This window comes from Giardia intestinalis, chromosome 4 (genome assembly GCF_000002435.2).
Source record: "Giardia intestinalis strain WB C6 chromosome 4, whole genome shotgun sequence".
In the NCBI taxonomy this organism is placed as follows: Eukaryota; Fornicata; order Diplomonadida; family Hexamitidae; genus Giardia; species Giardia duodenalis.
The window spans coordinates 578,329-591,503 of record NC_051859.1 but is presented as its reverse complement, the minus strand read 5'-3'; the positions used below and the strand labels follow the sequence as shown (position 1 = coordinate 591,503).

The 13,175-nt window shown below is 49.3% G+C and overlaps 6 protein-coding genes across 6 annotated transcripts; 4 read left to right on the top strand and 2 right to left on the bottom strand.

Moving 5' to 3' along the window:
• Nucleotides 1-86: 86 nt before the first annotated feature.
• On the bottom strand, nucleotides 87-872 carry GL50803_002848 (uncharacterized protein; the record flags this gene model as incomplete). The annotated part of the gene is made up of 1 exon (XM_038046020.1): nucleotides 87-872. One exon carries the CDS (start codon nucleotides 870-872, stop codon nucleotides 87-89), a length of 786 nt encoding a protein of 261 aa, XP_037901932.1.
• Nucleotides 873-973: 101 nt separating this feature from the next.
• On the top strand, nucleotides 974-6,535 carry GL50803_00112408 (Nuclear pore complex subunit; the record flags this gene model as incomplete). The annotated part of the gene is made up of 1 exon (XM_001709455.1): nucleotides 974-6,535. One exon carries the CDS (start codon nucleotides 974-976, stop codon nucleotides 6,533-6,535), a length of 5,562 nt encoding a protein of 1,853 aa, XP_001709507.1.
• A 252-nt stretch (nucleotides 6,536-6,787) lies between these two features.
• GL50803_006458 (uncharacterized protein) lies at nucleotides 6,788-7,207 on the bottom strand (the record flags this gene model as incomplete). The annotated part of the gene is made up of 1 exon (XM_038046308.1): nucleotides 6,788-7,207. One exon carries the CDS (start codon nucleotides 7,205-7,207, stop codon nucleotides 6,788-6,790), a length of 420 nt encoding a protein of 139 aa, XP_037901931.1.
• A 396-nt stretch (nucleotides 7,208-7,603) lies between these two features.
• On the top strand, nucleotides 7,604-8,044 carry GL50803_0014212 (histone H3; the record flags this gene model as incomplete). Its single annotated transcript, XM_001709453.2, has 1 exon — nucleotides 7,604-8,044. One exon carries the CDS (start codon nucleotides 7,604-7,606, stop codon nucleotides 8,042-8,044), a length of 441 nt encoding a protein of 146 aa, XP_001709505.2.
• Nucleotides 8,045-8,113: 69 nt separating this feature from the next.
• Nucleotides 8,114-9,016, top strand: GL50803_0014213 (uncharacterized protein; the record flags this gene model as incomplete). The annotated part of the gene is made up of 1 exon (XM_001709452.1): nucleotides 8,114-9,016. One exon carries the CDS (start codon nucleotides 8,114-8,116, stop codon nucleotides 9,014-9,016), a length of 903 nt encoding a protein of 300 aa, XP_001709504.1.
• Nucleotides 9,017-9,379: 363 nt separating this feature from the next.
• Nucleotides 9,380-13,165, top strand: GL50803_006464 (uncharacterized protein; the record flags this gene model as incomplete). Its single annotated transcript, XM_001709450.1, has 1 exon — nucleotides 9,380-13,165. One exon carries the CDS (start codon nucleotides 9,380-9,382, stop codon nucleotides 13,163-13,165), a length of 3,786 nt encoding a protein of 1,261 aa, XP_001709502.1.
• Between the last annotated feature and the right edge of the window lie 10 nt (nucleotides 13,166-13,175).

Below are 13,175 nucleotides of genomic sequence, written 5' to 3'. Positions count from 1 at the left end.
GTTCTTCTCATGCTTCGACGGCACTTATGCCACCCTTTAGCTTTAATCCCGTCAGCTCAAGATTTAGACCAAATTGTCATGAGAATCTATTCAGGGGAACTTTGCTTCACAGATGCTGTAGTGGATATAAGAGGAGCCTCTGATCCCAAAGAGATAGCAAGCGAGGCCATGTCGTTATATTGTGCCACCAACTCATCTATCTCCCGATTTAGTTCAGGATCGGAGGGAGATGCACCGTCGGATCTTCCGTTTTGAAGGCTGCTATCAATCACCTCGCTCAGCATGCTGGCAATCTGCTTCAGATCAAAGTCACGCGTGCTTGTACTAAAGCTTCCAAGGGACGTGTAAAATTTGGAGCTAGCTGCGTTGCTTTCAGATAGCCGCGACATAAATCTGCTGCTCTCTGGGGAACTCCTTGCCTGGGACATAGAAAGTGCGACGTTTTGCAACAGTGCACTGATGCGAGAGATCTTCCGCCAAAGATCTGGTGAAATGTTGTCAATGACGGGATCAGTTCGAGCAGTAGAAGAGCAGCTCGCCTTGCTCTGACTGCTAGCGTCTCCAGAATGAACCGCTGATGACAAACTCGAAAACGTTAGGTGAGTCCTTAGTGGCTGAGGATTGTAACCCTCTTCCTCAGAGTACTTGAGGCCGTGAGGTGTTTCAAAATGCTCCGCTTCTACGCTTTTCGTGGAGTGAAATGCAGCTTCTGTGCCACAATCTGCACTCTGCGAATGCTGCGAATGTCTTGAAAAAGTAGACGCCTGGGTGTCTGCAGAAGTGCTGTAACCTGTCTTATAAATTCCAAGCGGAACGGCCGAAAGATGCGCAAGGTATGCCGTAATCGGATTTGGTCCGTGGCCCAATAACATCGCGTTGTTAAATGTGAAAGATTCTGGGTTTTTGTATTAGCTACAAACGCAATTTTGCTTGAAATTGCAATAATAAATTCTGGAATATGTAAAACAAGAGAATGTCTGCCTCACATGTCGTGGATCTCCTTAAGACGTGCAGGGAGCTCTACGAGAAGGACGCAGTAGCAGCTGACCTCGAGTGTGCCTTACCGAGACTATCAGAGGTTGTTCTTTCTCCCGGTTCCGGTGAGAGGGCCTTTATTAGACAGCATACGTTCAATCTGCCCCCTGCCCTGACTACGCTTGGTAACAACGTTGAGCGGCAGCTGCGTATGGGGTTTTTGCCCGAAATCAACTACGTCTGGACTGCGATTGATAATGAACTTATTCTCGTTGACCTCATCGACAACCGGCGCATAATTAGGTTGGAACTAGATGCTTATATAGATTGTTGTTTAATAATTACTCCAGCTCCCTTAACGTTTGCTGTGGAAACGCGGTACCTTTTGGCCGTAGCGCTTACAAACCAAATTAAGCTCTATCCAGTAACCTACCCAAAGGCCACCTCCACGCTCAACAACACAGCAGTGCAACCTCCCGCTATGTCTCGTGGTGCGCCAAGCATAGATACCGACGTAACCACAAAAGCGTTTCTTCAAAGGAAGACAGTCTCCTTCGGTGTTAGGCTGTCGGCAGCTGGCTCCTCATCTGAAGAGACCCTAGCAGCAACTTTGCAGCAAGAAAGGTTTATCATCGCTGAGTCACAACTAAGCGTAACCCTACCCACGGATGCCGCTGTAACCCAGTTGGTTGGTACTCAAACAGGCAGACTCTTCGCAGGATTAACAACCGGGTCTCTCATAGAAGTGGTATATAGTTCTCAAAATGAGGGTCTTCTCTCAAATATTGGACTTCTTTCGGCAGCAAGAGGTATTTTGCCTGGCGGCTTTTCTTCCAGTAGTGCTGGAGTCGGCAGGGCTCGGTTGATAGATCATACGTCTATCCCAGTCTTGTCGCATGTTCCCTTTATTTCAGACCTTTTACGGCCCAAGCCCATTAAACAGGCAGTAGTAGATGATACCAGAGGACTCCTGTACACACTTCACGAAGATAACAGGATCACCGTATATGTCTTTGATGACAGCTGCATATCATCTTTTCGCAAACTAAAGCCATACACCTCATTCCAGAAGGATCTAAGCATGTATTCCAACGACTCCCAGGCATCCATTGTACAAATTTGGCCAATCACTTTATCAGAAAGCGTAACCTTCACTTTAGTTGCAATGACCGATACAGGACTAGAGCTCTATTACAGTCTATCGGCCTGCGGGGTGGCCAAAGACACATACACACTCAAAAATGAGTACTATGCGGACTTCATGGCTGCAATGGGCAAGCAGGATGCAAAGCACAATCAGGCATACGATTTCAACTATGACAAACTGGTCCTCAAACAGGTTAGAACGCCATTCCAAGGCATCAGAAGCCTTGTTGGATCCTCGTGCATAAGCTTTTTCCGTTCTCGTGGACTCTCTGTTGCCTGTTTCTTCGATGATGTATCCCAGCAAAGTGCGGTGTGTGGATCTGTGAACGAGATTTCTGTCCAGCCACGTGTCCAGAGGTGCACCAGAGAACTGTTGCTTGATGTCTTTAGTGGAGGTCAGACGCAAGTGGGCGCTACTCCACAGCCACACCAGCAGAAGATCGTAGACGTAGTAGAACTGGATTCTTCCCAAGCAGGGAGCCTCGCACTTTCCACCACATACCTTTCTTCGAATCCTCAGCTTTACCAATATATTCACTCTCCACGTACAATAGCCATCATTACAACCTCGACAATAATTGTTTACAACATTTCTACTCCACTAGAGAGGCTCCACGCACTCCTGCGCGACAAAGTTGATGTCTCAAAGCAAAGGGATCTCTATGGAGATCACGAATTCTATTGCATGCTCCTTGCTATTGCTTCTCAATACTCGTCTTCGAAAGTGTCAGAGTGTGCGACTCAGCACTTCTTTGAGGGCATGACTGCAGTTAACTGTGTCCAGATTGCAGCTTTGAAGCGTTACATTGCCCGCCTAATGGGTCCGTTGTCGATATACCCTTATTGGAAGGGGGCTCCAGTAACTGCTCCCCGCGCTTATGCGATTCAAAGTGGTGAGTCAGATAACAAAGATGGAGCAGTGCACCGCCTATCGACATTCTTCTCTAAAGCTACACAACGAACAGAGAGCGAGAATACAGTCCAAGGAGGGGCTGCCTACACTGAAAAGAAAAGGTCGCATTCAGCAGCACGCCAAAGGGTATGCATAGACTTCAGCGAAGAGGGTCGTCGCGCTTATAAAGAGGGTATCATTGATACGCACCCTGCAAACCGGGCTGTATCTACATCCCATATAAGTACAAAGTCCATCTTCCGTGCGTCGTCGACTAGACTATCCACCACCACACTCACAAAGAATCTTTCCTTTCAAGCCTCGACTCAAGGGGTCCCTCTCTTTCTGGATAGCTCTCACACAATGGCATCCTTGACGTGGACCATGGACGAGCTTCTAGGTGTTAGAGAACGACTCAACCAACTGCTGCGCTTTATGCAAATCAACTACAATCGATTGATTGTTGTGGATAGCGCACAGCAAGACGCTGACAAGGTGGAAACGATCTTTGAATCATTGGGAAGCATCTCAGAAGCAATCGGATTCGTCAGCCTAATCATTCATCCGTCCAGAATAATCTATGCTAGCACGTGCTTGAACAACTTTGCCCGGCTCCATGGACACCCAATGGTATTTTCAAGCGGACATGATGGCGCCATGGCCACCCAGAAAAACAGCAAGAGGAATAAGCAGCAGAGCGTGAATACGCTTTCCACCAGTGTATATGATGGCTTGTCGTGCGGCATATATTGCGACCTTCTCTCTATTCACGGCATATTTCTCCCTGAAACCCGGGTCCTTTTGGATGAAATTATTCGTACACTCTCTGTAGGCGACGTGACAGAGATTCCTGGGGCCTCCAGTATTAGTCGCCATAACCACTCGCTGTTACGGGCGGCGTCTTTGCGCTACGGCGTGAACTGTGATTTTTCAGCGCAGCTCAAAGAGCACTGTCAGGTCCTGCACAGTGTCTATAGTGTGCGAATCCAGGTTCTGCAGCAGCTAGAGCAGGCCAAGAGACTACCTCCAGAGCGGCGGAATTTGATAATTCGCAGGGCCATAGATACACTGGTGCGCTCTCAATCAAGCATCGAGCCCATTGAGCCAATCCTCGATGTCCTGAAAGGGATGGGGAACTTCTCCGCGTGCATCGTACTGCTTCTAATAAGGGTCTTTGATGACGAAACTGCTTTATTGGACGCTCTGGGAGATGATGGCAAGTTGGCTAGCATCAAGGGGCCTCTCGGTATTCATGCAGAACAAAATGCAGGGCTTGTCCAGGGAGCCTATGGACACAAGGGTCGCGCATATAATCTCATGGCGCCTCAGGGGAACCCTCAAGGTTCTCCAGAGTTGGAAGGCTCGTTAAAAGACGTATTTCACAAAGTTCTACAGACAAATATTAATCGTGCATATGATTATTATAAAGGTTGCTGCCATCAGACAGTTGGCCAAGGGCCTTTTACACGGCTCAAGGAGCTTCAAGCTAGCATAGACTCTGGAATTGTCAAATTCCCCTTTCAAATTGACAACGGCTTTGATGCGTTGGTACACAATGAGCTTCTTATGTCTACGATTCCCAGGAAAGATTGGCAAGCCTCGATATCAAAAGTTTGCAATCTCTGCAGCAAAGCCCTTGATATCCTCAGTCAGGGCTATCTTTTAGCAGGGATATACGAGCTATTGAGACCCCAGGGCTCAGCTATGCACGGAACCAACGGGTTGAGAGATCTCTCCGGTGCTGCATTCAGTCACTTTGGTGGATACACCCAATTTGGCAGGCCAGGCACCTTCACTGAAATGGCTGCGGATGTGGAGTCTGGAGTGCACGATGCAGATAGCCTCTTTGCTCTAACCGGCGTCCCCCTGCGGTCAATCCATACCGCCGCAAGCGCAACGTCGGGGACAGCGTCTGGACAGATTGTCACCGTTCTTCGTGTGGCCATTACTCAGTGTCCATCCAAAGTCTGGCAGATGCAGTTGTACTACTTCTTGTATGCGCACTACTACACTGCAGCATGCATTTTGAAAGCTCTCCAAGAAGACTCACAATGCGATACAAGTGTAGCAGTAGTCACCGTTTTAAAGATTATTGAAAATAGGGCCTCGCTAGGGCTAATAATGGCCGTCTCGCCTTACATAGAGAGTTTCTTAAAGACGCAGAACTTTTACCTCTATTTCAGGTATTTGGAGAAACGCTCCAATGACAAAATATGTGTTGCGATGTTTAGAAAGGCCACAGAGGCAAAAACTCAGGCTATCTTCCCATCAATCGTCAATGGCACGGTCCAGCTGGGATACCTGACGCTACAGGATCGTATCAACATGTTATCTGATGCCCTTGCGAAGCTGGAGAGTGGCGGACTTGCACAGCCAACTAGTGCTCAGACGGCATATCGAACCGTTGGAAATGCTCCATTGGTAGGGGTGGAAAGCCAGCCGTTTGGTATGTCGGGACAATCCAGTGCCGCAGATGCTACCTTCGGAGTGGAGGGAGCCATGAGTGCAGCTTATCCCAGAAATATTTATGCCACTACAGACAAGGGTAGAGCAGATGACCAGGGTGTTACCCCGCAGAAGCTCTTGGTGTCGATTAAAGAAACCCTGGTCGCGGCTCGTGTGCAACTGGTAGTGCTTCGCAGGGTGCAGAACATAAAGGATGGGGATGTCTCTAAATACATTACTCAGCTGGACACAGACGGCATCAAACCGCTCCAAGAATTATATACCCAGTGCGTAGTGCCCCTGCGATTGAGTGACATCGGGGTATATATATTGTTGTCCAGCGCAACGCCCAATCAAGAGCGCTCAGCCCTAGGCGGCTATTGGGTGGCTGCATTGACGAGCACCACCCTCCCTGGCTTTGTCTTTAGACAGGAGAGTCTGCTCAATGACCCCCACAGAGGCATCACCAGAGGTATCGTCCGCAGTGACAGTCTCAGTTCTTCAGATCTTGAGGCAGCCAATGTGATTGGCCAGGCAGCTCAGGTGTTCCGGAGCATAGTAGAGATGTGCTCGGACCTGCAGCTGACCTCCTTTGACTTTGTCATCCCTATGACCATTTTTGCGCTACTCACAACAAACAGGTACAAGACATACGATCCAAAGCAGCAATATGAAAGATTGGCTGCCCAATTTGTCCTGAACTTATTTACAACAGATGTTGTGACAATACGCGAAAAAGCCCTTGTTGCCAACCTTATACACAGCATTGACTCTATTTGGAAGGTGCTGGGGCTGCATCAAGGTGGAGTAAGCACGGTAGGGAACACCCAGATAGACACAGCAGCTGTTATGGAATCCATACCTGTTCCTGATCTTCTAAAAGAGGACTTCTCCTATGTGTCAAAGGTTCTATGCTACTACATGATTGCTCTCGTTCGCAAATACAGCGAGCTGGGATCACTGGGATACGACCCCTCCCAAGCATCTATCAATAAGAAAAATATAGGGATGCGAATACGCGCATACCTACCGCCTAATACTCCTATCTTGGCGCAGCTCGACCGTCTATGCATATGACCCAACGGCATACTGCTGTAGTACTGTAGTACTTGTGCCCAGAGGGTTCTATTGCGCATTATTGCATAGTCATATGCGCGCTTTCCGAGGGAAACTCCTCGCTAGGCTTTTGCCTCATCCAAACTTCGTGTGAAATTAGGTCGAAGACGCACTGAAATCGATGAGTTGAAGCAGCATCCATTTTTGTCAGTAGTTCTGCTTCATGCTGTGCTAAAATAGAACACAGCTTCTAGTCATAGTGCACTGCGTACATCAAAGCCGTGCGGGCACAGACATCCTGAAATCTAGCTGTGCCTGATGTACGTCCAGGAACCCTGAGCTTTCAACCATCCGTGGACAAAATTTTATTAGAATCATCAGCGGCATTTGAAGCGCCCCGATTACCGGTCTAAGCCTATTGAATAGTAGGTTAAATGGTGCAAACAGCTCCGGGAACGCAAGTATGTCGCTAAGGTCAGTATATCCTTGTTGTACTAGGTTTGCTAATGCGGAGACTAGAGAATCGCATCCACGCACATGTAGTCTCTTAGCATATGCGATCATGCTCTGTAAATTTGCTATAATCCACAGGCTGGGGTCATCGTAAGATTGAAGTAGATCATCACGCGGGCCGGGTTGGCGAGATTGCTTGGATTGCCAATCGCTAGTACACGACGACGTATCGAAGGCCATGACCCTTCTGTTATCAATGTATATGCTTTCTGACCCAACCGTGAGGTCCGACGCGGCAACAGAATATCGAGCCTAGTGGAGAGTGATGGATTGCAAACACCATTTGCAGCACCATGCTCAAAACCAATTCTTCTGGAGCTTCTGTCTGCAAAAAGTCCAGCTCGCTGAGGAGATCTGCGAGACTAACCATATGTCGCAGCCCTTTGACATCCATGGTTGCCCTTGTCATCTTAATAGCATGTTTTGCAGAAAACGTGAGTACTATAGATGTCTACTATAGTAAGGTATTTGCCAGCCCGTGTTCGCAGTCACCAAGATGACATTTTAAATGAAATTTCACACGATGGGGCGCAGATTTGGGATCAATCTTTTTGGCCAAAAAGGGCGGGGAACAAAATGGCACGCACCAAGCACACGGCACGCAAGACGACCAGCGCGACGAAGGCGCCGCGCAAGACGATCGCGCGCAAGGCCGCACGCAAGACGGCGTCCTCGACGAGCGGGATCAAGAAGACCGGCCGCAAGAAGCAGGGCATGGTCGCGGTCAAGGAGATCAAGAAGTACCAGAAGTCCACAGACCTGCTCATCCGGAAGCTGCCCTTCTCGAAGCTCGTCCGTGACATCGTCACCTCCGGGCTCTCCAAGTCCGACATCCGCTTCCAGGGCGCGGCGGTGGAGGCCCTCCAGGAGTCTGCGGAGAACTACATCATCTCGCTCTTCGTCGACACGCAGCTCTGCGCCGAGCACGCCAAGCGCGTCACGATCATGAAGCCCGACATGGAGCTTGCGACCCGGATCGGCAAGCGGATCGAGCCCGAGTACAGGAAGGGCAAGTAAACGTTAACTTGCGGTTTTCATCTCTGAGTTGCCTTTTGCCTCGCGCGGCGCGCAGACGCAAAAAATCAAATGCCCGACCTTCTCGGCGTCCAGGAAAAGAAGGAAGAGGCCCGTGATCCGCCCCAATTCAAGTTTGGATTTGTGCCTGCAAGCACCGACGACAAGAATCCTACTGGAGAAAAGCCTGCCTCAGTCCCTGCTCCCACTCCTGCTTCAGATTTCAAGTTCTCATTTGGTTACATACCCGACCAAGAACCTCCACGCAAATCTCTCAGGTCTCACGGACACATAGATAAGCAAGCGGCAGAGCCTGCAGACGGCCCGTTACCCAAACCTACCACCGAGTCAAAGAAGACCAAGACAAACGAAGCATCGGAGAATGCTACTAAGGAGAGCACTGCAACTTTCGCGTTCTCATTTACAGGAATCGCAGCATGCAAACCGTTAGAGCCAACAGTTAAGGCAGCATTTAGCTTTCCCAACATGGGGCCATTAAAGGCAGACGACAACGCCCAGGGTCCACCAGTTGCAGAGCATAACGCCTCTCTGGTTTCGGCTAAGAACTACACGACCACCCAATCAGTCGACAAAAAGGATTATCAAAACAAGAACAGTCTTTTCGAAGGCGGGGACGTCGAGCTCTACCACTATGATAAGGAGGATGGTAGGTGGGTTGCCAAGAACAAAGGATACTTGCAGATTATTAGCGTAGAGGAGTCGCCAGAAGATCGCCAGCTCGTCTTTTCGCGCGTTGGAACGAGTATTGTTGCAATAAACTCACGCTTAACAAAGGATGTGAACGTTGTTCCCGATAAGAAGCGATACCTCAAGCTCGCCATCCACAACGATCTAACGAAGACCTCCATGATCGCGCTCTTTAAGTTCGCAACGGAGGAGCTCCGCGACACTTGTCTTGCAGCAATGCCGCAGAAAGACTCCAGCGAGGGGAAGGCAGAGGAGCACACCAAGTAAACCGAGCAGAAGCTGCAAGGAAAAATTAGCTGCAGGCAAAAATTAAAATCAGAGTCGGCTTCGACTTTAGTGTAGTTACTGTTTCGTCGGCTTAACCGCCGATCCACTACATGCAAGGGGCAGCCGGGCTGTGAGGCAGCTGCCAGGATGGTCCTGCCCTTGTCCCGGCTGGCGCCGTCCACCTTTATTCAAGTTTTCTGGCCGGCTCTAATTAATCCGGCCAAGGTAATCTCTTTTGTCCCAGCTATTTGGTAGCATTGTTGTCAAGGGGCGCTGGTTCTAGAGGATTCAGAGACGCCGGTGAGGATCTACCGGGAACTTTGCGCCTCAAGTTAAAAAAATAGAAAATTAAAAAAGTATCTTATGCAGACGCCGTCCCAGGCCCTTCCAAGTATCCTTCCACAAGAAAGGAAACCCCTGGATAATGGCTCTGTGTATACGCTATTGGCGAAGCTCATTGCTAAAAAGCTCAACTCAGACGATTTATCGACCACCACCCTTCTTGAGCGAGTTCAGGGTCTTCGCACAAGGACAGATTCATACGAGAGTATGCTGGAAGCGCGGAACCTCCTCCTGCAGCTGGTCACTCGTTCTGATTTCCGGAACATATCTCTTGTCGGCTCTGAAAAGCAGAGCCATCTGCCGCGTTGGACCTTTGCTCTCTATCAGCATCAGGAGGTCGACGATTCCACCTCCACTGCTTTACTCTCGGGAACGGCAATTTTATCATCTGAACTTACCAATGTGCTTTATTCACTGGGTTGCATTTCTGCATCTGAGGCCTCAAGGGCAGACAAGACCATGCAAATAACACTCTATGCGAGAGCGGGACACTTCTTTGACGAGGCCTCCAACATGGCGAGTGGACAAACGGGCCCCATGACAAAGGCGTATCTAAGCGGGCTTGCAGAGATGGTCCGTGGACTAGGGTACGAGGCGCAGTCTCAAACTGAACTTCAGGACAATCTGGGTGTCATGCATGCTTTCGCTAAAGCGGCACTTTCATATAAAATCGCAGTTACTCACCTTGACACAGTGCTGCGCAGTATGGTGGACCCTTCGCATTATCCCTTCATGCTTTCTGAGGCCAATCTAGTGTCGATCAAGGAGAGGTACTACTCCGCTACCACGCGTTATTACCTCAGTAAGGTGCAGGCCCAAATATGTGTCTATAGCACGGCACGAGAAGCTATTGAGGCCCAGAAAATTCTAGTGCAGTTGAAGACGAATTTAGAGCGTGGGCGTGCAGAATATCAAGAGGAGTTCGATGTCTCAGTCATTGAGGCGGCTGTTAGGGAGTTGCTCTCTTGCGTTAATGACCAAACAACGATGTTCTCTGACTGTGGATCTGCTTCCCTGATATCTCTTGAAAGCTTGTCTCTGTGCTTGCGGTGCGCTGGACGCGCCCAAGTTCATGATGATGCTTTCTCCCACGGAGCATGTGCATCCTCTCTTTCGTCAGGAGATCAACTTCTAGAGATAAATGCTCTCACTGACAAACTTATCACTTATGAGCATGAGCTTAACAAGAAGACTATAGAGCTGGAGGAGCTCAAAAGCGGCCGTGCAATAACTGACTCGTCTATCTTCACAACAGAGATTTCACGGCTCGAAACATTAGTAGACGAGCAAGGCGCGGAGATAGAGAGATTGCGTGATTACATAGCCGAGAGGGACATAGAGTCCGTGCGTATGCCCCCGATCCAACCTGCCGCGAGTGCGTCACTGGTCGTTGACATGGACAAGATCTTAAGAAGAAAGGATGACGAGATCTCTCGCCTGCAAAAGTTGCTCTATAGTTATCAACCATCCCCTGCACAACCAGCCTTTGTACGTGCGCAGGTGCCTTTGCTAGACGATTCAGAAGAGCTCCGCAAACTCTTGGACCGTGCCTCATTAGAGGCCTTTCAGAGCAAGGCGCGGGCGGACACACTTGAAGAAGAGCTTCAGGAGCTTAGAAAGCGCTATGCCGAGATCACCATGCAGTCGTCCAAGGCTGCCTTTCGTGATACAACCTTAGATGCATCTGTCTACACGTCGGAGATAGAGAGACTGGAGATGCAGTTGGAGGAGCAAGGCACTGAAATAGAGCGACTCAGAGATTATATCACCGAGAATGAGATTGGAATGAAATCTCTCAAGCTTCTGACTGTGGCACAGCAAGCTCCTGTGAGGACTCTGGACACCTCTGATTTGCTCCTTGGCAAGGATGCAGAGATCAGTCGGCTGCAGCAAATTGTTTATAACCTCACATGTAAGCAGGGGCTGGTGAGCACCGACGAGATAGACAGATTGAGGAGTGAGCTTGCGAGCAAGACCCTCGAGCTGCAGAATGCATATAGCCGTTCAGCAGTCAGGTCAGACGTATCGGGAATAGATACCTCCATTTATACGATAGAAATCGATCGATTGGAGAATCTTATTAACGAGCAGGGAGAGGAGATTGAGCGGCTGAGAAATTATATTGCTGATCTGACCATAGAGACGCAACGAATCCAGCCTGTTGCTATCGATTTTCTTGATGATTCTCCAGATCGCTTGCCTACCCCACCAGCTGGACCATACGATACATGGATGCCAGATGACGTCGATGTGCTGCCTCGTGCACGCATGGAGGCCGTTACATTTGACTTTGTGGATGTTCCCGTAGTTGAGCGCCTACCAACACCCGTGGACTGTGGCCTGTTTTCACTGGAATCTCCAGCGCATCAATCACGCATGTATGTGTCCACAACAGAATATGACGAGCTTCGTAGAGTAATCGCTGAAAAGGATGAGATCATAAACGAACTTCAAGCACGCTTGGAGCAGTGTAGAGACATGCCTGTACCTACTATACACATTCAGAGAACTTACGGTCAGGCGGGTATACCTGTTGTCGAGCGCGTCGACACGCCTCCAGAATTACCTTCCGACACGTGGATAGGAAGCACCGAAAGAGGGTTCCGGACTATACGCAAATCGGATATCCCTGAGCTAGCAATGGTTGAGATCCCGAGGATTGACCGTGTCGACACGCCTCCGGAGCTTTCGTACGACACGTGGATGAGTGCTGATGTTTGCTCTCAGGTCACGGCGCGTAAAGCCGACATCTCGATATACAACCTCGCAGAAGTCCCTCGGGTTGACCGTGTCGACACACCTCCGGAGTTGCCATTTGATACATGGATGGTGTCTGAACCTGTACCTGCAGAGCCTGCGGAAATGATAACGTCTTGCAAGCAGACACCGGCTATTGATTCCTATGAGATAGAACGTCTCGAAAAAGAACTAGAAGAGCTACGTGCCCAGATCTCTGAATGTGAGCAAGAGCTTAAGAGAAAGGACGATGAGATTAGACGCTTGACGGATGATTTAGCCGCTGAAAAGCGTAACATTAAAAAAGTGGAGATTGTCAAAGAAGTGCCTGTCTATTCGCCTCCGGTGTCGCCTTCCAGCGGTGGGTCCGACTTGGAAAGGCTGAAATCTGGCCACCGGCATGAGATTGCCACTTTAAATAATCAAATTGAAGCTCTCAAAGAACAGCTTAACTCCGTTGGTGCTTTGAAACCACAGATTGTCACCGAATACAAGTTCTCTGACATCGACTACGACAAGCTTCTCGCAGAAAAGGACGAGGAAAATGACCGCCTGCGTACCATGCTCAGCATCCAGGCCCGACTGAGGGCTACAGAAAATAAGTCTTCAGACTATGAAAAGAGGGCCAAGGAAGCAGCTGAAGCAGCGGAGTACTCGATGCGAATCATGGAGGAGAAGCTTGCAGCGGCCAATGCTGCTGCTGCACGAGCATTTAACGCTGCACCACAGAATGCTCAAGTGGAATCTCTGCAGAAGAAGCTGAAAGAGAAGGAAAACGTAATTGCTGGGCTTCTTCAAGCAATGACTGAGCAGAAAGATTCCTTTGCATCGTTGCACAGAGCGCATGCATTGCAAGAAGAGAAATATTCCAACCTATGTGGCATTCTTAGTGAGCAGGAAGAGACAATCCGATCTCTGATGCGCAGTCCTGCGGGGGCAAACAATCTAACCCTCAGTACTTCCTTACGTGGGTCTGAGAAAGCGGGAGGGAGTCAATTTCAAGATATGGGCCACGAATCTGATCTTTTTCGATCTTCTGCTGGGGATAACTCTCAATATTTAATCAACTAGAGGGCCTGGT